The 23,294-nt window shown below is 42.4% G+C and overlaps 1 protein-coding gene across 1 annotated transcript in view; it reads left to right on the top strand.

Annotated features, from left to right (window-relative positions):
• Window positions 1-23,294, top strand: part of COLEC12 (collectin subfamily member 12) — a 225,309-nt gene that overhangs the window by 185,421 nt on the left and 16,594 nt on the right. The window contains exons 4-5 of the mRNA XM_004389698.3: window positions 5,667-5,765; window positions 6,501-7,547. Of these exons, the coding sequence (XP_004389755.1) occupies window positions 5,667-5,765; window positions 6,501-7,547 (1,146 nt within the window). The remainder of the gene's footprint in view (window positions 1-5,666; window positions 5,766-6,500; window positions 7,548-23,294) is intronic.

Below are 23,294 nucleotides of genomic sequence, written 5' to 3'. Positions count from 1 at the left end.
CGATTCCAACTCATAACAACCCTGTAGGACAGAGTAGAACTGTCCCATATGGTTTCCAAGGAGTAGCTGGTGGATTTGAACTGCCAACCTTTTGGTTAGCAGCTGAGCTCTTAACCACTGTACCACCAGGGCTCCTTGAAGAATGTATTTTGTAATTTTTACCTCTACTAGGAAATAATGTCTAGGATCTTTGTGACTTCAGAGTTATACAGAAAGATCCAAAGGAAAGGGTTGTTTTTGTTTTTTCATTTCTTGGTTTTTTGCTTGTTTGTTTTTAAGGTACAGATATTTCCTCCATTTTTTTTGATATTGGAAAGTTCTTCCCAGCTCTGACATGTTTTGCATGCACTGGTCCATTTGCCTGAACATTTTTCTCTGCTCTCCTTCTAATGACTCCCTACTCTTCATGTCTCACCTAGACACATGTCCTGCAGGAAGCTCCTGGGAGTTGTGTTAGGTGCCCTCCTGTTTGTTCCCACAGCACCCTTTATTTATTCCTGGCCCCTGCCATGTTGTGTCATTATGGACAGTGGACTCACCCATCAAACTATAAGTTTCTGTGGACAAGAGACTGTCATTTATTTTTTATATCTCCCATTAGCATGTAACATCATGGTACTTAACAAATGCCCAGTGAAGTTTGCTAACTGAATTAATGGGATGATGGATGGATGGATGGATGGATGGATAGATGGATAGATGGAGGGATGGAGGGATGGAGGGATGGATCGATGGATGGATCGAGGGATGGATCGATGGATGGATCGAGGGATTGATGGATCGATGGATGGATCAAGGGATTGGTAGATGGATTGATGGATCGATGGATCAATGGATGGATGATTAGGACTGACTTCTGTGAAGGAAATCAGTCAATACCCAGGCACTTCTAAGCCAATCTGCACTCTGGGGATTCCTGCCTCTGAAAACCTACCTAGAAATCTAAAATCTCAGCTATTGGTTTGTTCTGCTCTCTGGGTGTAATCTCACCAGGGTGAAGGGGAGAGAGATTGAGGGAGCAAGTACAGTGGAGGAAAGATGACTTTCTTGCCCCTCTTTTCCCACCCCCAGACTCCCATTCCTTGGACCCCTGCTGAGAAAAAGAAGATAATACAAAATACAATTTTGGTTCCTAGCGCAGCCTTAGTGAACTAAAATGTCGATATTTCCCAGATGGGTTTTCTCTTTACTTGTACACTAATTCTTCTTTCTTGTTGATAAGATCCTGGTGACCCAAAATTGTAAGAGGCAGAAAGATAAGACCTAGTTCTCCTTTCACGTCTCCCTTTGAAGTCTAGAGAAACTCTTTTCATTAAAAGAAAAAAAAAATCTGTGAAAGAAGTACAGTAAGGTGCCTCTCTGAAGAAGTTGAAAGGAGATGAAATAGAAACTCCTTTATCACAGACGACAAAGGCAACTCCATACTGTTTTCCTCAAAACTGTTGTTTACTTCCCACTTACACAGCTACAAGTTAAGCTGTAACTAAGTTCCTTCTAGAAAATTTGCTGAGCAAGCCAGAGAATTGCTTAATCACCCAGATGGGGGCTGCACAGTGGCTATGACATGAGGCACTTCAACCCACTTTGCAGGAAGCATGTTCTTGGGCAGGTACAGCTCCGTGCGTCCTCTGTGCTGGGTGTTTTATTGTCAGTCAATAGATCACCCATGGCTGGTGCCATCACCAAAGTTCAATGGGTTTGTTTCCTCTAGAACACTCTCTGAACAGGAAAATCCTATTCAATTTTCCTGCCCAGCAGGCATCCTTCTTAAGACAATTAGGATAAAAAAGAAAGAAATCTCAATCTTTCTCAGTAAGAATCTCCTTTAATTGAGCATTGCTACTCATAGAATGTCTGCCTTGCTGCTGAATTCTGCCAAAGTAGCAATTACAGCTGGGCAAGTAGGCTTTGGGACCAAAAAATTAAAAACAGTTGTCATCGAGTTGATTCTGACTCATGGCGACTCCATGTGCATCACAGTAGAACTGTGCTCCACTGAGTTTCAATGGCTGATTTTTGGAAGTAAATTGGCAAGCCTTCTGAGGTTTCTCTGAGTGGACTTGAATTAGGCTTTGGGCACTTGAAGAGGGACAACTCTTAAGGTATAATACCTGAAACTCCAATATTCTGAAGAAAAATTCTCTGTCAAGAAACAGTTCCATACACCAATATTCATTGCAGCACTACTCACAGTAGCCAAAAGGTGGAAATAACCCAAGTGCCCCATCAACAGATAAATGGATAAACAAAATGCAGAACATACATACAATGGAATATTACTTAATCATAGAGAAATGAAGTAATGAAGTCCTGGTACATGCTATGACATGGATGAAACTTGAACGCATTATGCTGAGTGAAATTAGGCAGAAAAGGAAAAACATCATATGATCTCATTTATATGAGATGTCTAGAATAGTCAAATGCATAGAGACCAAAGTTTATTAGTGGTTACCAGGGGCTGGAGGAGGGGAAAGGGGGAGGTATTCGTGAAGGGACACTGAGTTCCTGTTAAGGATGATGGAAAAAATTGGAAACAGTAGTGCTGATAACTACACAATATGGTGAATGTAATTAATGCCAGAGAGTTATTATACATGTGAAAATGGTTCAAATGGCAAATGTTGTGTTATATATATATTTTACCACAATAAGAAAGAAAAAGAAACAGACAGCTCCCAATAATGGGGAGCCCATGGAAAAAAGACTGCTGGTAACCCTTCTTGGGAGTCATGTTAGTTTTCCTCATGGGAGAATGATCTACAAACTGAGCCTACGCTTATAGACTGGGAGTTTCCAGGGCAAGATAGGATAACTCTACCACTCTTCCTGACTGAGAACTTGTGCTAATAAGAGTAGGGACCAACAAAAATGCCGTGTGCTATTACACACGTTAGCTCTGGATCTCAATCAGTCTACTGTTTGTGCATAGTAGGCGAGCTGCCATTTTCGCAAGCCTGAAGTTTGGAGCTTTGTACCAAGATCGTATTTTTAAACAGAGACACGCACACCCTAGAGTGTGTAACTAGTTCATTAGCAGTTGTGGGTAGGGAAAATAGTTTCCTTGCTACAGGAAAGAGAAAGCTAACAGTTTGTTGGTTTTTTGTTTTAACTGTAAAATGAATGCATTTATTCCTTTTACTCTAAGCAAACCTGAATTATCTGTCCATGACAGTTCTGTGTTTTTTGAAACTAAAGCGGAATAAAAATTAGAGAGCGTAGAAAATGAACTGTCAGCATATTTAGAAGTTTCTTTGGCTTCCAGGAAAGAAAGGCAAGACTTAAGATCCTGTGTGTGGTTTGAGGACGGACTGAGCATGTGTTTGGATTTGAGGATCAAAACTGAACTTAATCTTGTAAACATTCCATAGTTTAGTTTTTTGAGATTTAGGTTTGCTAAAATGTAAATGAAACATTTTGTTCTTCAAGGTTTCTAGGGATTTAGGGCATGCATGCCTATCACACAGTCCTAAGGTGCAGATGATTATAAGTATACCTCTGTGTCTATATAGTAATTTAAAAAAAAAAACAATAATTATTCAACTAAATATCACACGCATTGCCCATGCTCAGGCTGCCCTGGGTTGGTTGGTTTGTATGTTTCTTCGTATAACCTCTCACTTCAGCCAATTTTTCACAGGCCTCAGCAGCCAGCAGACAGATTCTCGTTTATTCATTGATGTATTTACCAAATATTTACTGAGGACCTGTCAGTGTCACACACAGAGCTAAGAGCTGAGGATAAAACTGTGAATACAATTATTTTCCTGCACTAAATGATCTTAAAGAAGAAGTGGTGGATCAGTGGTAGAATTCTTGCCTTCCATGCAGTAGACCTGGGTTCTATTCCCTGCCAGTGCACCCCATGTACAGCCACCATCCATCTGTCAGTGAAGGTTTGCATGTTGCTAGGATGTTGAACAGGTTTCAGTGGAATTTCCAGACTAAGACAGACTAGGAAGAAAAGCCTGGCAATCTACTTCTGAAAATCAGCCAGTGAAAATCCTGTGGATCATAACGGTTCTATCCACAGCTGATCATGGGGATGGCACAGGACCGGGCTGCGTTTTGTTCCATTCATGGGGTCCCCATGAGTCGGGGGGCGACTTGACAGCAGCTAAGAACAACTAAAGCCATTGACAGCATCATTCAGTAAGGTTTGTAATAGGGAAAGGATTACTTGCTAAGAGAATTCTGTGGAGCTGCACCTCAGCAAAGGTTTCCCACAGGAAGTGACAAGCTGCATCTTGAAGAGAAAACAGGATTTAGCGTGGTGAAGAGGCCAGAGAAGAACATTCCGGATGGAAGGAAGAACACATGGAATGGCTCACGGGGAAAAAGAGCATTTGGTGCAGAGTGCATATTTCATGATGGTCGGGCTATAAAAGTTTGAGGGAAAGTGTGGTAAGCTTCTCCAGGGAACATGCCAGATCCACTGAGCTGGTTTACTTCAGGTCACACAAACACATGGGAACTTCCTTCTTCTTCCTAATAAGAGCCAGGAGAATCTTCTCACACAATAATGTGGGGCAGAACACTTGATGAATACAATATATTGGATCCATTAGCTCATAATTACTATAGAAAGCATCATGCAAAAAAAAAAAATCATTATTTTTAAAAAAGACGACTTGTTTATATCAAGAACAGTCAGACTTCATTCACCCCAGGCTGCTAGGGGTTGGATCTCACAGGAGTCACTTCTGGAGAAATACATTCTTTTTATATATTTTAGAAAGATAAACTTGAATTTTTAACCATAGAGAATTACTGCCTTCTGTGAACACATAAGAACAGAAGCTTTTATTTTATGCTACATCACTAACTTTCCCTACCATGATCAAGAAAATGCTAAAAAATAAATCTTCTTGTTAAATCATTGTTTGGAGACACCACTTAGGGCATTTTCTTGGGAACTGATAAACTAAAAATTCACTCATTGCTAAAGAGAGGCAGGTTTTTAGGGCTCAGTGGTAGAACTCGTGACATGGAGTATTAGGCACTCTTGCCTTTTAGTCTCTTTTACAACGACTTTGTGTGTAGACGAGGTGGGTGCTTTTTGCCATGGAATCTCCTTCTAGGTAAATGAGTCCCGTCTACCAGGCATGTTAGGGATGCTGAGGAGTGACAAACCTTTATAAATGATCACAGTGTTCTGTGCCTCCATCAGTGGAAATTAATAGGAAATAGTACAGAGTGAGGAGCCCTGGTGGCCCAGTAGTTAAGAATTTGGCTGCTAACCAGAAGGTCGACATGTGCAAATCCACCAGCCACTCCTTGGAAACAGTACGGGCAGTTCTGCTCTCTCCTGTAGGGTCGCTATGAGTTGGAATCAGCTCAACGGCAATGGGTTTAGTACAGATTAAGGACTTCTATGATATATAAAAAGTTAGTTCCATACCATTTCTAAAATACCCAAGGCATTACCGAATCCTAAGGACAGTTAAAAACATACAATTCTCAACCAAGTAAACTCCCACCAGGTTTTGTGGCAAGTATGTTATTTATTTCTCTAAAAGGATGACATTTTCTCCCATGTTTGATTTCAATTTTATTCTTTCTGTCTCAGTATGTTTCTTTTATTCTGTAATGAAATAATCTCTCATCTTGAAAATGAAAAAATAAAAACAGGTATGTGTATTAATGCATTGTTTTCTAAATTTCAGTTGTAGAGAAAATGGACAATGTTACAGGTGGCATGGAGACGTCTCGCCAAACCTATGATGATAAACTTACAGCTGTGGAAAGCGACCTGAAAAAATTAGGTAATCTGCAATGGGAGTGAACCATTAAGTTGAACGCCCTAACCTTACTTTCTATCAATCCACAGCTTTTTAAAATGACATTGCTATAAACTCACATTCACCCAAAAGGACATTAAATTTTTGTGTTAATGTGTTGACTGTTTCTTCATGATTTAAGTCAAAGACTTTTTAAAGTTAAGGACCAATTTTGGAGTTGATCCCCCTAATAAAACTACTATGTGCCAAATCTGAAGATCAATCTGATCTAAAAGTACCACAAATACCCTTTATTAAAAATTATTTTATGAAATTCTCAGTAAATTCCTATTTAAAATATTTTACATGCATACAAGAATTACAGAAATTCATATCCTATAAAGTAAAAGTCTCCAGCCTATTCTCTTCCTTGATTTTTGTTTTCATTTAAAAAAAGAAGAAGAATTTCGGTAAACTTAAAAAGCAATAGATTATTTCCTTCTTGACATCATACCTAGTGGCCTAGAACAAGGAAAATTCCCTCTCCCTCTTTGAGAAAGGCATTCATCCAAGTCTGTCAGTCTTGGTACAAAGCACCCTTTCCTACTCCCCAGGACCCAGTTTAACAGATAGATGAATTTTACGAATGTAGGGCAGTTTTCATACACCTCAAATTTTATATCCCTAATAGAGTGCATACCAGTTCAGTCTCTTTGGGATCTTTGACATTACCTGACTTTTCCATTACCACCATTTTAAGTAAAACATTTATTATTCCAGGAGACCAAACTGGGAAAAAAGCTATCAGCACCAACTCAGAACTCTCCACCTTCAGATCAGACATTCTGGATCTACGTCAACAACTTCGTGAGATTACAGAAAAAACCAGCAAGAACAAAGATACGCTGGATAAGTTACAGGCAAGTGGGGAGGCACTGGTGGACAGGCAGAGTCAACTGAAAGAAACTTTGGAGAATAACTCCTTCCTCATCACCACCGTAAACAAAACCCTGCAGGCATATAATGGCTATGTCACTAATCTGCAACAAGATACCAGCGTGCTCCAGGGCAATCTACAGAACCAAATGTATTCTCATAACGTGGTCATTATGAACCTCAACAACCTGAACCTGACCCAGGTGCAGCAGAGGAACCTAATCACTAATCTGCAGCGGTCTGTGGATGACACCAGCCAGGCTATCCAGCGAATCAAAAACGACTTCCAAAATCTGCAACAGGTTTTCCTTCAAGCCAAGAAGGACACTGATTGGCTGAAGGAGAAAGTGCAAAGTTTGCAGACTTTGGCTGCCAACAATTCTGCCTTGGCCAAAGCCAACAACGACACCCTGGAGGACATGAACAGCCAACTCAGCTCATTCACCGGTCATATGGACAACATCACCACTGTCTCACAAGCCAATGAGCAGAACCTGAAAGACCTGCAGGACTTACACAAGGATGCAGAGAACAGGACGGCCATCAAGTTCAGCCAACTGGAGAAGCGCTTCCAGCTCTTTGAGACGGATATTGTGAACATTATTAGCAACATCAGTTATACAGCCCACCACCTGCGGACGCTGACCAGCAACCTGAATGAAGTCAGGACCACTTGCACGGATACCCTAACCAAACACACAGATGATCTGACCTCCTTGAATAATACATTGGCCAACATCCGTTTGGATTCTGTTTCTCTCAGGATGCAACAAGATATGATGAGGTCAAGGTTAGATACTGAAGTGGCCAACTTATCAGTAATTATGGAAGAAATGAAGCTGGTGGACTCCAAGCATGGTCAGCTCATCAAGAATTTTACAATACTACAAGGTAAGTGAAAATTCTTACTTTGTATTGGCTATTTATTGCTGCATGACAAATTACTCTAAAACTTGGCAGCTTAAAATAGCAAACATTTATTATCTCATAGTTTCTGTGGATCAGGAATTCAGGAACAGCTTAGCTGAGTGGTTCTGGCTCAGTATTTCTCATGAGATTGCAGTCAAAATATCATCCAGGGTTGTAGTCATCAGAAGGCTTGACTGGGGCTGGAGGATCTGCCTCTAAGATGACTCATTCACGTGGCTATTGGCAGAAGTTTTTAGTTCCTTGTTGGCTGTTGACAGGAGGCCTCAGTTCCTCACTGTGTAGACTCATTTGCGTATCCTCACGACATGGCAACCAGCTCTCTCCAGAGCAAGTGATCTAAGAGAGAGCAAGAGAGAAGCCAGAATGCCTTGTATGACCTAGCCTTGGAAGTGACACACCATAACTTCCACCATACTAAAGTAAGTCATTAAGGGGAGGGGAATTTAAGCTCCACATCTTAAAGAGAGGAGTAACTAAGAATTTGTGGATACTGCTCAAAGGTACTCCAATAACTATTGAATGAAAGATTGGTTAATTTGGGTTTTCTCAGTGCCTGAGCTATTTCAATGGTGCTGTGAATTGGGCTACTTTGAAGCTAGACCAATTCTTTTAGGTCACAAAGTTACCACTAAGGGATTCCTGTTTCCAAATGTCATGAGCAGACTTGTGGTTGGCCATCACAGTAGCCTGTAAGGCCGAAGAGGAGGGAAACATGACCTGCATATAAAATCTGAGTTTCACTCTTATCTAGGTCATCCATATCCATTGAAAGTCCTTGGATCAGATTAAGTCTACTTTTGAAGATTTGCAGCAACCATATAGTAATAGTGGAACCCCAGTGGTGCAGTGGTTAAGCATTCGGCTGCTAACTGAAAGGCTGGCCGTTCAAATCCACCAGCCACTCCTTAGAAACCGTATGTGGCAGCTCTACTCTGTCCTATAGGGTCACCATGAGTCAGAATCAACTCGATGGCAACTGGTTGTATTTGGCTTATAAAGTAATAGTACTTTTCAATCATAAATTATTTTCACAGCTTTTAAGTTGAAATTACTCTGTGAAAGATGCTGTGGTCAGCACTCGGGAGTATACAAAGAAGAATAGATGGTCCTTGCCCTCAGGTAGCTTAAAATCAAGAAAAATTTAGGTCATCAGAAAACTAGCTATAAGCAAATGTAATCCTGATTTTTCAAAAAGGAGATGCAGGTAGATTCTACACACTGTATAGAGTGGAGAATTTGTCTTCAAACCCCAGAAAGATTTGAGAATAGATTTTTTTTAAAGGATAATTTGTGAACATTCAGGAAAGCAGAATGAGTTTACTAAGACTATGGCAGGTAAACGTAACCTGATTTCCTTACTTTAACAGAATTATTAGATTGATTAACATAGGAGAATGTAAAACAACATACCTGGATTTCATCAAGACACTTGGCCATGATACCCTTAAGCACAAGATAGAGAAATAGGTGCTGGATTATAGAATACTTAGGTGGATTTATTGGTTGTATTAGTTTCCTATTTTGCACAACAAATTACACAAACTTAGCAGCTTAAAACAACACACATTTATTATCTCACAGTTTCTGTGGGACAGGAGTCTGGGCATGACTTAGCTGCATCCTCCACTCAGGGTCTCATAGGCTGCAGTGCAGGTGTTGACTAGAGCTGCAGTCTGACCGGAGGCTTGACCGGGGAAAGATTCCTTTCCCAGCTCCATCGGATTTGTGGCAGAAATCATCTCCTTATGGCTATAAGGTTGAGGTTCCTTTTTTCTTTCTGGGTGTTAGCTGGTGACTGCCCTCAGTTCCTAGAGGCCACCCACAGTTCCTTGCCATGTAGCCTCTCACAACATTGCCACTTACTTTTTCAAAGCCAGCAAGGGAGTCTCTCTTACTCCAGGCTGGATTCTCATATAATATAACCTAATCAACAGGTGACATCCCATCCTTTGCCATGTTCTGTTGGTCAGAAGCAAGTCACAGGTTACAGCCACACTTAAGAGGAAGGGATTACACAAGGGCATGAGTCATTGGGGGTCACCCTAGAGTGCGTCCACCACATTAGTGGAATGACCAGATATAAAGAGTGGTAGTTAGTGAGCCCTTGTTAGCCTGGAGGCAGGTCTGGGTGGCAGATGACAGGGCCCTGCCCTTGGCCCTATCCTGTTCAAAAGCTTTGCCAGTGACTAGGCTCAGGACATGATGACTTGATAATCCAATACGCATTTGACATGAAATTGCTAATGGATGATAGAATTATAATCCAAAATGATCTGAAGAGGCTAGAATAGTAAAGAGATACCAACAAAATGAAATAGAAAGGGAATACCTGTAAAATTCTGCTCTTAGGTCAAAAAGACCAAACAGATAAACATAGATGGGAGAACATGGCTTAAAGGAAGTGAGCATGAAAAACATGGTGGGTTTAGTTGACTGTAAGCAACTAAATGTGTCTGCCAAGGAAGCTAAGGTGATCTTTGACTAGATCAGTAAAAATGTAATATCCAAAATGAGGGAGGTGGTATCTTACTCCATTCAGTATGGCAACACCATCCTTGGAAGACAGTTTTACTTCAGGGAGTCCCTTTACAAGAACGACATTCACAGACCAGCATGCCCAGAAAAGTACAGCCAGGATAATGGGGTTTAGAAACCACGTCATGTGAGGGCCTCGGAACATTAACCTGTAGGAGAGACAACTTAATGTGGGGAACAAGGCAGCTGTGTCCAGATATTTAAAAGGCTATCGTGTGGAAGATATTTTAAATGGTGTCTGAGGAGCCCCAGAGGGTAAAGTAAACACTAGTGGGTGTTCATTAAAGGAAGATAATTTTTGGTTTTATATAATTTTCTTCATAAAAATTGGTGTTGCCTGCAATAGAGGGTCCCGGACAGAGCTGGAGAAAAATGTAGAACAAAATTCTAACACACACAAAAAAGACCAGACTGGCCTGACAGAGATTGGAGAAACCCCGAGAATATGGCCGCCGGCCATCCTTTTAGCTCACTAATGAGGTCACTCCTGAGGTTCACACTTCAGCCAAAGATTAGACAGCCCCATAAAACAAAATGAGACTAAAGGGACACACTAGCCCAGGGGCAAGGACCAGAAGGCAGGAGGGGACAGGAGAGCGGGTAATAGGGAACCCAAGGTCGAGAAGGGAGAGCGTTGACATGTCATGGGTTTGTTAAACAATGCCATAAAACAATATGTGTACTGTTTAATGTGAAGCTAGCTTGTTCTGTAAACCTTCATCTAAAGTACAATTTAAAAAAAATTGGTGTTGCCTGAAAATATGATGGCTTCCCTGAACAATATGAGTGCCCCAACTCTGGAGGGGCTGGACAATTGCAAGTCAGAGATATTGTAGGTATGAGTCATACTCTGGATAACGGTTCAGTCTTCAAATCTTAAGAAAGTTCTTCAGTGCTTGATTTATTTTTTCTTATTCTTTCTCCCCCTAAATCCAGAATGAGAGCAGATCTCAGTAGATGTGTGACCTCATAAAATAAGAGCTTTCTAAAACTCTTGAAAATTTAATACCTGAGACAATCCTATTGTGGTATTCTGGATATTTTCTAGCTTTTAATTTCATAGTTCTATTATTCCATTAGCTTAATCATTAGCTTGTCTTCTACAAGGAAATTTCTGACATATTTAGTTTACAGACAGCGTGGCTTGTCAGCTAAGTTAAGTACATGAAAAGCTCATAGTTGAAGATTCAGACCTTGGCTTTAAATTAGTTAATGTTTTTTGTTGTCCTGATGATCTTTATGAGCTAATTAATATTCATTGAGTATGAGTGGACTGCCAAGGAAGTGAAGGTGATCTTGACTAGATCAATAAAAATGTGATAGCCAAATGAGGGAGGTGGTATCTTACTCCATTCAGTATGGCAAGACCATCCTTGGAAGACAGTGTTTACTTTGGGGAGCCCCTTTACAAGAACGACATTCACAGACCACCAGTTTATAGATGAGGAAACTAAGGTTTAGAGAGGGAGGTTTAAGTAACTTGCTCAGGTTTACAGGTGTCCCTGGATAGTGCAGTTAATTCAGTTGGCTGCGAGCCAAAAGGTTGGTGGTTCAAGTCTATGCAGAGGTACCTTGGAAGAAAGGCCTGGCATTCTATATCCGAAAAATCAGCCATTGAAAACCCTATGGAGCATAGTTCTACTCTGACACACATGAGGTCGCCATGAGTCAGAGTCGACTCTACGGCAACTGTTTTTTTTGGTGCAAGTTTACACCGATGATAAATAGGCTAAACAGGATTTGAACCTAAGTAGTCTGATGCCAAAGCCCACAATCTTATTAACCTCAGTGACACTCACTGAAACTGTATGTATTCCTCCCTGTCTCTGACCGCCCCAGACGGAACCCAGGAGGTCAGGATGTTTGAATTTTATTCTAAGCGTGATGGGGGAAGTTTTAAGCAGGGTAGTGACGTGACCTGATTTATATTTTTAAAAGGTCACTCTGGGTGCTGGAAGGAGAGTGGATTACAGAAGCGAGCATGGAGGTAGGGAGTCCAGTGAGAGGCTGGAGCCAGTCAGTGGTGACTTGGAATGGAATGGTAGCCATGGAGACAAGAGAAGGGGATGAATTCAGGAGGAGAGGGGGAAGAGGAATCAAAAGCAGCCTGCTCTTACCCTGGGTAGGCTTTAGAAGGCTTGCCTGCTCAGGGCCTGTTTAGAAGGTCCTGCCTGGCCTCCTCCCATCACACCCTTCTCCATTGGGTCAAGGGCTGTATGAATTGCTGGACCCTGGAGTCCCCCACCCAAAGTGCCTGAGACCCCAGGAGCAGCCAGAAGGCAGCTGTGTGTTGTAGGGGTGGGGGTGGTGTGGACAGAAATCCAGCACTGGGTCGGGGGGCCAGTGTGTGCGGCCGGATGCTTGCTAGTGGGGCGTGAGAGAAAGAGAGGAACTGGGATATCTCGTAGGTTTTTAGCTTGAGCAGCTAGGTGAATGGCTGTACAGAGAAAGAGAGTCCAGTTTAGACATGCTAAGTCGGAGGTGTCTCTGAGAAACGAGGGTCTCAACTCAGTGTTTCTGAATCACCTCAGAGCTTGGTTTCTGAGTGATACATTCTTTTTCACATAGGCTTTCCCATATCACATTTATCCCTTGTCTTTGTTAACTGCTATAAAAATGGCTTGGAGGTGGTGTCTGATCTCCAGCTTCACAAGGGGGAAGGAGAACCAAGATCAACAGCCCAAGGCTGAGTCCTATGAGGTGGAGGTCAGAAACACCTCCTCTCTCCTCCATCTCTACCAATTCTGACACCAGCTGTCCCTCCCATAGCACTCTTTACTGGGTTCGGTAATTCACTGCAATGGCCACAGAGAACTCACAAACCATACTCACAATTATGGGGTTTATTAGGGAATTAACAGTTACAATTCAGGCTCAAGAACACTAGGGATACAGTTCTTCCCTCAGGATAGCCTCTTCCCAGCTGTGCTCACAGGCACGCCTCTCCCTGGCCCTCAGTCTCTGCCCAACGGCACTCAGCTTTCTTTCTTTGTGGGCTGGGAAGGCCACCACGCTGTCTCCTCCTGCCGGGTTTCTGCTGCTGGGGTCTCTCCTGCTGATCTCTCCTTCCTTGGTGGTGGTGGTGCGCTCCTCTCTTTGCTCTGGAATTGGCTATCTTTTAAGGCAAAACTGACCAGTCCCCTTTTTAGAACACAATTATCCTATCACACAGTCACCTGGGCGGGAGATACAAGCCCGTAGCTAGAAAGGCCACACACAAAAGTAATTAATCCACCACAACTGCACTTTCTGTAAGTTGATCTGACAGATTTTTCAAACCAGTGACGTTGCCTCCTTCCACTCAATCTAATCGTGGTTGCCTCCAGGCTTGGAATTGTTGTTGTTAGTTTTCGTCAAGTAGATTCCAACTCATGGTGACCCCATGTGCAGAGTAGAATTGTGCTTCATAGGGTTTACACAGCTGTGACCTTTCAGAAGCAGGTCGCCAGGCCTGTCTCCCGAGGCTCCTATGGGTGGGTTTGAACAGCCAACCTCTCGGCTAGTAGTCGAAAACTTAACCATTTTCACCACCCAGGAACTTCTGGACTATGAATACCACCAGGCATCCTGAGACAACAGGAGGCTAAGGGGAAGAACTCCATTTCTGAATGCAGGTGTTTCCTGACACATTTCTTGATCTCTTTCCTCCTTTTGGAAGTGAAAAGTGCCTTTCCTCTTTCTGTATATACAGATCTCATCACTGAAAGTGAGGAAAAGATGGGATAGAGCAGGATGGGCAGGATTGCACTGAAGTTGGCTTATATTGGGCTTGCCTCTGCAAGTTCAAAATACTCCCCCACTTTCCAGGAAATTCTTGTTTTCTCTCACTTAATGAACCCTAATGCCAACAGTACACTTGAGCCACATAAGACAGTTGCCTCATTAAGAAGTGGAAGCTGAAGCTTCCCAGAACCTAGATGATCATGGAAACAAATATTAAGTAACACGTTGGATCCTTGCAGCAGCCATCTCTACATCCATAAACCAAAACCTTATTAAGAAAGCCTTATATTTCTGGTTACAAATAATGTAAGGATTTTTATCTTAATTATGTACATGGAGGACTTTGTACCTCATAGCACACACCCTTGAGTGGGAAGTTCTCCTCAGAGCCTGCTATTTCTCCTGAAGCTAATGAGAGAGTAAGTCCTGTCCTCCCTAGCACAACCAGAGGTTTTCCTTCATCTGCTCTTTGGAGAGAAGCATAAGAGGGTAAGAACTAAAGTCATGGAATAGAACAGACCTGAGTACAAGTACCAAGTTCCTCATCCACTCTGTGCCTCAGTTTCCTCATCTGTGGCTACTTTTAAAGTTTTGAGGACTCAATTTAAAAAAAAAAAAAAAAAACTTGTTGCCATTGAGTTGATTCCAACACAGCGACCCTATAGGACAGAGCAGAACTGCCCCAGGGGGTTTCCAAGGCTGTAATCTTTACGGAAGCAGATTGCCACATCTTTCTCCCATGGAGCAGCTGGTGGGCTCGACCACTGACCTTTTGCTTAGCAGCCGAGTGCTTAACCACTGTACCACCAGGGCTTCTTGAGGACTCAATGAGATAATGTAAATAGCACACTTAGTATAGCACATGGCCTGGGGTTAGCTAATATTAATATCCAAATGTGAATAAGTTGTGTTCCTGTCAAGGATTTCCTTGCTGTAGTTCTAGCCACTACGCTGCAGTGAAAAACAACACAGAACTTCATGTGCACAAAGAATAACATTACACAGCTGGAGTTAGGGCAGATTTGGGTCCAAAGTCCTTTCTGATGTTTTCAGGGTGCCCAGCCCTGGAGATGAATCAGACTCAAGTGCTGCCCACAGTCATTTCTTCAGTCAGCGTTTATTGAGTGTCTGCTGTATGCCAGTCACATCCCTGGGTGGTGCATAAGGTTTGTGTTTGGCTACGAATTGAAAGGTTGACAGTTCAAACTCACCCAGTGGCATCACAGAAGTCAGGCCTGGCGATCTGCTTCAGTAAAGATTATAGCCAAGAAAACCCTATGGAGCAGTTCTATACTGTGACACATCCGGTTGTCATGAGTCAGAATGAACTCATGTTGGATGCTGGATGTTTTTTGGTTTATATACCAGCCACGCTGCTAGACACTTGTATAAATTGTCTGCTTTCATTGTTACTTTTCCTTAAAGTAGGAATTATTACCATCCCCCATTTACAGGGGAGAAAACAGAGGCACAGAGAGCCCAAGTAACTTATCCAATGTCAAACAGCTAGTAAATGGCAGAAGAGTGTTAAATTTGCGTCTGTCTGGTTCCCAAGCCCAGGCTTCCGCCACGATACCCTCATGCCCTAATGACAATCTAGGAGGAACAGATACATTTTTGGAGAGGTTGAAATGACGGAGAGTTTATTTTCAGGAGAGCAGTCAGTTAAGGCTCAATGAGTGATTGACTTTGGAAATGAACCTTGAAAGGTGAGTAGGAAGGCAGAAAGGACAGGTGACTAAGTGTTATGGATTGAATTGTGTCCCCCAAAAATATGTGCCAACTTGGGTAGGCCATGATTCCCAGTATTGTGTGATTGTGTACCATTTTGTCATCTGATATGATTTCCCTATGTGTTGTAAATCCTACCTCTATGATGTTAATGAGGCAGTTATGTTAATAAGGCAGGACTCAATCTATAAGATTAGGTTGTGTTTTGAGTCAGTCTCTTTTGAGATATAAAAGAGAGAAGTGAGCAGAGAGATGGGGCACCTCATACCACCAAGAAAGTAGTGCCAGGAGCAGAGCTTGTCCTTTGTACCCTGGGTCCCTGCACTGAGAAGCTACTACGCCAGGGGAAGACTGATGACAAGGACCTTCCTCTAGAGCTAACAGAGACAGAAAGCCTTCCCCTGGAGCTGACACACTGAATTTCGACTTCTAACCTACTAGACTGTGAGAGAATAAACTTCTGTTTGTTGAAGTCATCCACTTGTGGTATTTCTGTTATAGCAGCACTAGATAACTAAGACACCAAGCAAAGTAGATCAGGCGGGAGACCTCAGTTCTTCCTATTGCAGACCCCACCCCCACCCCTTGATTCATTTCTCCAAACAAGACTGCATGTCTCAGGATCCTTGAGAGCCAGCATTAGATTTATCCAGCTCATAGCCAGATAGTGAGAAACAGGTGGTTTAAATATATGCTCCCCTGTGGACAATCAGATAGGAGCTTCCATGGCTTTCCAGAAGCCTGACAATCTAAAACTTGGAGTCAAAATCAAATTATTAATTCTGCTCCTGAGTATATAGCCAAAAGAATGGAAAGCAGGACTCAAACAGATACTTGTACACTAATGTTCATTGCAGCATTATTCATAATAGCCAAGAGGTAGAAATAACCCAAGTGCCTATCAACAGATGAATGGATAAATTGTATTATACCCATAAAATGGAATATTATTCAGCCATAAAGAGAAATGAAGTCCTGATACATGCTATGACATGGATGAACCTTGAGTGAAATAAGTTCTGAGTGAAGTAAGTCACACACAAAAGTACAAATACTGTATGGTCCCACTTATATGAAATATCTAGATAGGCAAGTACATAGAAGCAAAGTAGATTCATGGTTACCAAGGGTTGAGGGGAGGAGATACTGGGGAATTATTACTTAAGGGATACTGAGTTTTCTTTTGGGGTAATGACAAACTTGAAAATGAATAGTGGTGATGGTTATACACCATGGTGGATGTAATGTCACTGAATTGTACACTTAAAAACAGTTAAAATTGCCAAAATTTTTGTTTATAGATATTTTACCACAATAAACTTTTAAAAAAAATAATTACACGAATAACAGGAAGAGTTAAAGTGGTTTCTCTGCTTTCTATTTAGCACCAGAGTTTTGCTGGAAAGCAAATTTGAAATCTTATCTCAGGCTTAGGACACAGGGCTGGCACTTCTCAAAGCCTGCAGCTTGGGTGCCAAAGCAGCACAGTGGTTTAAAGTCTTCCGCCCTCTTTGAACAGCTTCTTTAGAGGATTAAATGTTTCAAAGTCCTAAAGCTCTGGAGTCTGGGGACACGGGGAGGTAACTTTGCTAGCAGTGCAAACACAGAGCCACTCAGTTCTGTTACTGGTCAAATTCAGGCATTTCTGGAGCTGGCAAGGGTATCCTAGCATTCAGAATCCTGAGCCAGGAAACCGCCCACTTGGCCTTCACATTTTGTTAAAATTTTAGTCAGTTTGAAAGCAAATCTCAAATCACCTTGAAGTTCTGCACAGGACATCACATGTGCCTCCACATGGAGTGTTACTGTTTTCTGCACTCTAAATTAAAATTGTTACTGCACATGCCCATAAATACTCAAATGTCATTTATTTCATTATTTTTTTTTTTTTTTTTGCTGTTAAGGCGCAAAATGTGACTTATATTTTATTTTCACTTCAACAGTAGCCCAATAAAAGATTCAAGTAAGACCTAAGTGCCTGAGATGATCCAGATGTTAATAAGCAATATCAGCATCCCAGGTCCTAGAGGAAAATATACCCTTGGCGTTAATAATCTACTCCTCATGAGGACCAAGTGCTGACTTTTAAAGTGGTTGTAGCCCTTTTTTCTTACCCATTGCCATCAAGTTCATTCCAACTCATAGTGACCCTGTAGGACAGATTAGAACTGCCCCATAGTGTTTCCAAGGAGCAGCTGGTGGATTCGAACTGCTGATCTTTTGCTTAGCAGCCTCAGCTCTTAACCACTGTGCCACAAGGGCCCTCATTTTTCCTTAGTGATTTTAAAAAGAAAAAAATAAAATAAATTTCTAGCCCCATGTTAATGAGCAGAGCACATTATATGTATCCCCTTACCTATGGGACATATAAAATACATTTCCACTTAAGCCAGCATCAGAAGGAAAAGAATGCAGTTTCCTTCTGTAGCTCTCTGATGGGTTTCAGCAGGCTGGGGTAGCTGTGGGTGAAGACATGCAGAACGATCTTTTTTGCCAGGAGTTTATCCACAGCCATGAATATTAAAAATTATCTTACTAAGAGAGAGACAAATAGCCTATTTGTAATGGATTTAGTGCTTCAGATGGAGAATTCCATTTTTCTACTAATCTAGCTTGGAAATCAATTGCAAGTAAGAATTTAGACCTTTATTGAAGGCGAAAACTTGCATCTTCTCCCAAAATGTACCTCTTCCTTCACAAGATCTGGAAATTAGCATTTGCTGGTATCTTGTGCTGACTGTGGGATCCACATTTGATATCATTCTTTAAAAGAAGCCATGACGTATGTGTGGATTGGGTTGGGAAATTCAAGAACCACTTCTAATTCAGTGGGAAATAGCCGAACACCATAAACTAAGATTAATGAAAAGCTGCCATCCCAGGAAGAGAGGTATTGGATTCATGTTGCAAGAGGGAGAGTTGTGTATCTTTGGAATTCTGTCAGAAACCAGAGGAAGGTGATATGGAAGAAATATAGCTCCCCACCACTTCAATCGGTCCAACCAGGGAGATAAGCCCTGAACAGTTACTCTATTTCTATGCAAATAACGTGTGCCTTCTACGTTCATTTGCCAGCCACATCCTCCCCCCGCATGAGGTATTTTCATAAGCACACTATGCGAACTTTTTTACAGCAACATGTAAAAAAAATAAAATAAAATTAGCATAGCCCCACTTATGAAAATACCTCACAGGGGGCGGGCACAGTTTGCAAACAAACAAAGAAGGCACACGTTATTTGTGTAAAACTACAGTACTATTTCATGCCACAGGTAAACTCATTTCCCATAACTTACAAGTATAGCACCAACCTCAGATGTGAGTTGTTATTGGCAAAATTCATAATGAGAATAAAGATAAAGAATTTGGAAAGCGCTTGACTTTCTCAACAGACCTTCATTATTTGGATTTCTTAAAGTTAAACATAGAACACAAATGAAACTGAGAAATAGTTGAAAAGAAAAGTTACTTTTATTTATTTATTTTTTGCTGTTATTCTAAATACATTAGAGTATGTTTTGTTTCAACCTATTGTCACTGTTGTTTCTCTAGAACCTTCCATAATGTTACATCCATTGTGCCACCTTCTCCACTACTTATCTCTAGAACACTATTTCTCAATTACACAAAGGAACCAAATTACTTTTTTAAAAGAGATTGATCTGGCAGTGAAAATCACCTTCCCTGTCTTTACTAAATGGCCTAGGCTATTTAATGAGCAACCCCAGGCGAAATGGAAAAAAAATCAGATTGTGGACAAGGAGACACACTGGGTCAATCCTTAAGTGTCAGTAGAGTCAGGAGAGACAGAGCTCTCCATACGTATTCCATAGTGGCATCTAGGGTCAACCTGATATGGAGATTGACTGGGGAGATGCCTCTTGATATAGTGTGACAGGCACCAGGCAGGTCACCATGCCCCAAAATCTCTCCCTTTTGATCTCTACTAGGGCCCAAAATGTTAGCATTAGAGCACTGGGCCTTTGTAACAGGGATACGCATTTATTTGATAAACATTTACTAAATAATGAATATGTGTCAGACACCACTAAGTGCTCGATGGGTAAGGATACTCACTAGAACAAACAAACAAGGACTAAAGAATGAGAGAAGGAGGAAAAGCCTCCATCTGGGATGCTATGGGAAGATTACCCAGTAGTTGAATAGGAATTTACAGTTGGATAAGGCAGAGGAAATTCTAAGAGAAGAGACGTGCAGAAGTGCAGAGGAGGAAGGAATCCATGCTTGAGGCCAGGTCAAGAAAAGCCTTGATAATCAGACCGATTAAGTAGGTGCTGAATATTCTTGAGCAAGTGGAGATCAGGGCTGTGCTTAAGGAAGACAGACATGGAAAGATGCAGAGAGGAATGAATGGCGAGGGGTCAGAGGTAGAAAGATCAGTTAAGAGGACGGAAGAAGGGAGATGGGACCCCACACTCGGTGGTGACTGTAGTCATGGAAGGGAAGACTGTGATGATGTGGGATAAGGGCATAAACAGAGATGGTTAGTTCAGCTGTACACGTGCCAGGTCGGAGGTGCAGGCAGGATGCCCCAGACAAATGGACTGTCTGACTAGCAGAGCCCAGGAGAACTGAAGTTAGGAGGAGCCAAAAGGAGCTGGTGGGTGGCAGCAAATTAGATGGGTTCAGGAAGAGAGTGCTTCATCCCAAAGTCTCCTATGTCTCCCATGTATGGAGTAGATAACCCTGGAAGGAACACATTAACCTAGTCCTAACCATTAGCATGGAGTCCCTGGGTGGTGCAAACAGTTAACATGCTCAGCTGCTAACCAAAAGGTTGGAGGTTCAAATCTACCCAGAGGCTCCTCAGAAGAAAGGCTTGGCAATCTAATTCCAAAAAAATAAGCCATTGAAAACCCTATGGAGCACAGTTCTATTCTGACACACATGGGGTTGCCATGAGTCAGAGTCTAATGAAGGCAACGTGTGTGGTTTAACTATTAGCATACACTCTCTTCCAGCTCAGTAGAGGGTCCTGTCAGTAAATAAATGAGCAACAACATGTGTAGCCTTAAGGAAAGCTAAGTCCAGAGTCCAGATTCCTGCTAAGAGAGAACAGACCTGGATGGCCTCAATTTGAGGCCATGGAGAGTAGGAGATGGTGGAGATCCCCCTGCAGAGATGGGAAGGGTTGCTTCACAGTTTTGTCCTCAGGAGCCAGGTGTAGGGGGTATAAAAGAAAAGTATGGTGGGTACCTACCCATCCTTCATCTCCCCAGCATTTCCACCCTTCTAACCTTCAGGGGTTTCTGTTTCTGTAGAAGGAACAGGCGTAGGCCTCTTTTACTTATTCATGTAGAATAGTGAGGTCTCAGAAACTCTTAAGATACAGAGGAGTAAAATACTTTGATAACTGTGTCCCCCCAGGTACACTCATTTCCACATCAGAAGACCTAACCCATGGTCAGGTCATGTGAGTGTCCTGAGAAGAGGAATCGTGTCTTACTCTCCTGGGGTATATTTGTTCTTATAACCTTGGACAAATAGCCTGGTTCTCCGGCCAAAAGTGTCCTCATCTGTGCTGTGGGAATGATACGGTATAGTCAAGTGTCAAATGAGATAATTATGTGAAAGTACTTTGAGAACTGTCATCCACTGTACAACTTCTGGTTGTGTTACATATATTTGAAGTTCCCTATCACCCCCTGAGAAATTAAAGAAAACAAAATAATCCCATATTAAGTAAGCAGCTTTATGGGGTGAGCAGGTATTTACCTTCCTCCCCCCACTCCCCACCCAGCCTCCTTTTTTTTTTTTTTTTAAAAGAGAACTGCTTTTTCCTCTGTAAAATGGGAGTAGTAGCATCAGAACTTGTCTAGGTTCCTTAGGAATAAAAGCCAGGATGAGCCCAAAACTGATTCCTATGCGGTAGAGGTCAGGCATACCTCCACTCTCCAAACTTTTTACTGATTCTGACACCAGCCGTCCCTTTCACGGCACTCTCTACTTCTCTGCTGGGTTTTATAATTCCTTGCAATGGCCACACAGAGCTCACAGATCATACTCACCATTAAGTGGTTTATTAAGGAAGTAACAGGATCGGGAAGCATGCATACAGTCTGCAAGGCTCCCCCAAGTGGAGAGCACATCCCTCCCTACTTCAGTGCAGGACAGCTCTCTGAGCTCCTCTTGGTGATGCAAGTAAGCAGGCCCTTCTCTCTGCCATGCATGCCCCCCTCAGCAGTGCAGGCCCTCTCCCAGGCGCCCTCAGGACCGGCTCCTCTCGGCCACGCGCGCCCCCTCTCAGCCGTGCAGGCCTCTGCACTGATAACTGACCCAGCTCAGAGCCAGTGGAGCAGTTGTGTTGAGCTGTCTTAGCTGCATTCCTAGCAGCAGGCTTCTGCTGTCACCACCGACTCTGCTGCAGGGCCCCTTCCGGGCCTCTCATTGTCTTCAGTATTAAAGCCCTTGACCCGTGTTACAACTCTGTTAGGAAATTCCTCACCTCTCTCTCTGCTTCTCTCTTCTTGCCTCTTTTGCCTTTTCTCCGTTCTGCTTCCTTCCTCCTTCTCTTTCTGTCGTCAAACCTCTGTGGGGTTGGCTGCATATATAAGCAAACTCTCGGTCAATTTCAAGGCATGACCCTCCCACCAAGGCCACTAACTGACTAATCCCCTCTCCGTAGGCCACAGTCACTTCATTTGTGTAGGAGGTTATACATACTTACCTGTTGCTGTCAAGTCGATTCTGACTCATAGCTACCCTGTAGGACAGAGTAGAACTGCCCCACAGGGTTTCCAAGGCTGTAAATCTCCACAGAAGCAGACTGCCACATCTTTCTCCCTCGGTGGCTGGTAAGTTCAAACGGCCAACCTTTCAGTTAGCAGCGTTTAACCACTGCGCCACAAGCACCCCTAGTAGGCTATAGTCACTACATTTGCATAGGTATGTTGATCAATCCCTGCAAGGTGAGTAACACAGACCAACCACAGGGCAGGCTGCAGCCCAGGGCCAGACGAAAAGTATCAAACCAGCTGTTTACAGCTTACCCAGGAAGTGTCAATCAACCTGGACAAAAGTAACAAACCCTTCCTCCCCACCCCAGTAGAAAACTAAGGCAAAGGTAACTCCTCAAGGACTAGGGGAAAAAAATCTCTCAAGCTGTTTTTCCAAAGAACCAAGGCAAAAGGCCACAAAAAGGAACTCATTTCACCACACCCTCAAGGCTTTGGCCGAAAAATGGAGTAGAGTTGAGTTTTTTTTTTTTTTTTCCTTCCCTGTCAATAAGTTAGATAGTCCACCTAATTTTTTACTCTAGCCCACCTTCCCTATTTTTATTACTAGACTAACAAATCAGTAAGTTTGGGTACCTGTCTACTATGGGCGCTAAGCCCCACCTAGCTTTCTCCACGACGACCTCCAGTCCCTCTGAGCTGATCCCTGGAGATGGATGCTTGGCCAACAGTGTCCCTGCTGCAGTGGTGGGGGACAGGAATGGAAGGTGTCATGCAACAAAGTGGGAGGAGTTAACAGACCAGTGCCCGTCAACACTTAATTGCATTTTTTATCCTAGTTCAACTCTGTACCCCACAACCCTTTACGTGGTGTTGTCATATAAGAGTTCGTTGATAACATTTGTAGTAACTGTTAAATGAGAAACCATTTTGTTCTGTAAGCCTTCATCTTAAGTGAGAATAACAGCACAATTGGAAGAGTGTAGTCATTGTCACTGAACTGTATATGTAGAAATTTTTGAAA

Source organism: Trichechus manatus, unplaced genomic scaffold (genome assembly GCF_000243295.1).
Source record: "Trichechus manatus latirostris isolate Lorelei unplaced genomic scaffold, TriManLat1.0 scaffold00256, whole genome shotgun sequence".
Lineage (NCBI taxonomy): Eukaryota > Metazoa > Chordata > Mammalia > Sirenia > Trichechidae > Trichechus > Trichechus manatus.
This window is presented reverse-complemented; position numbering and strand designations above follow the sequence as displayed.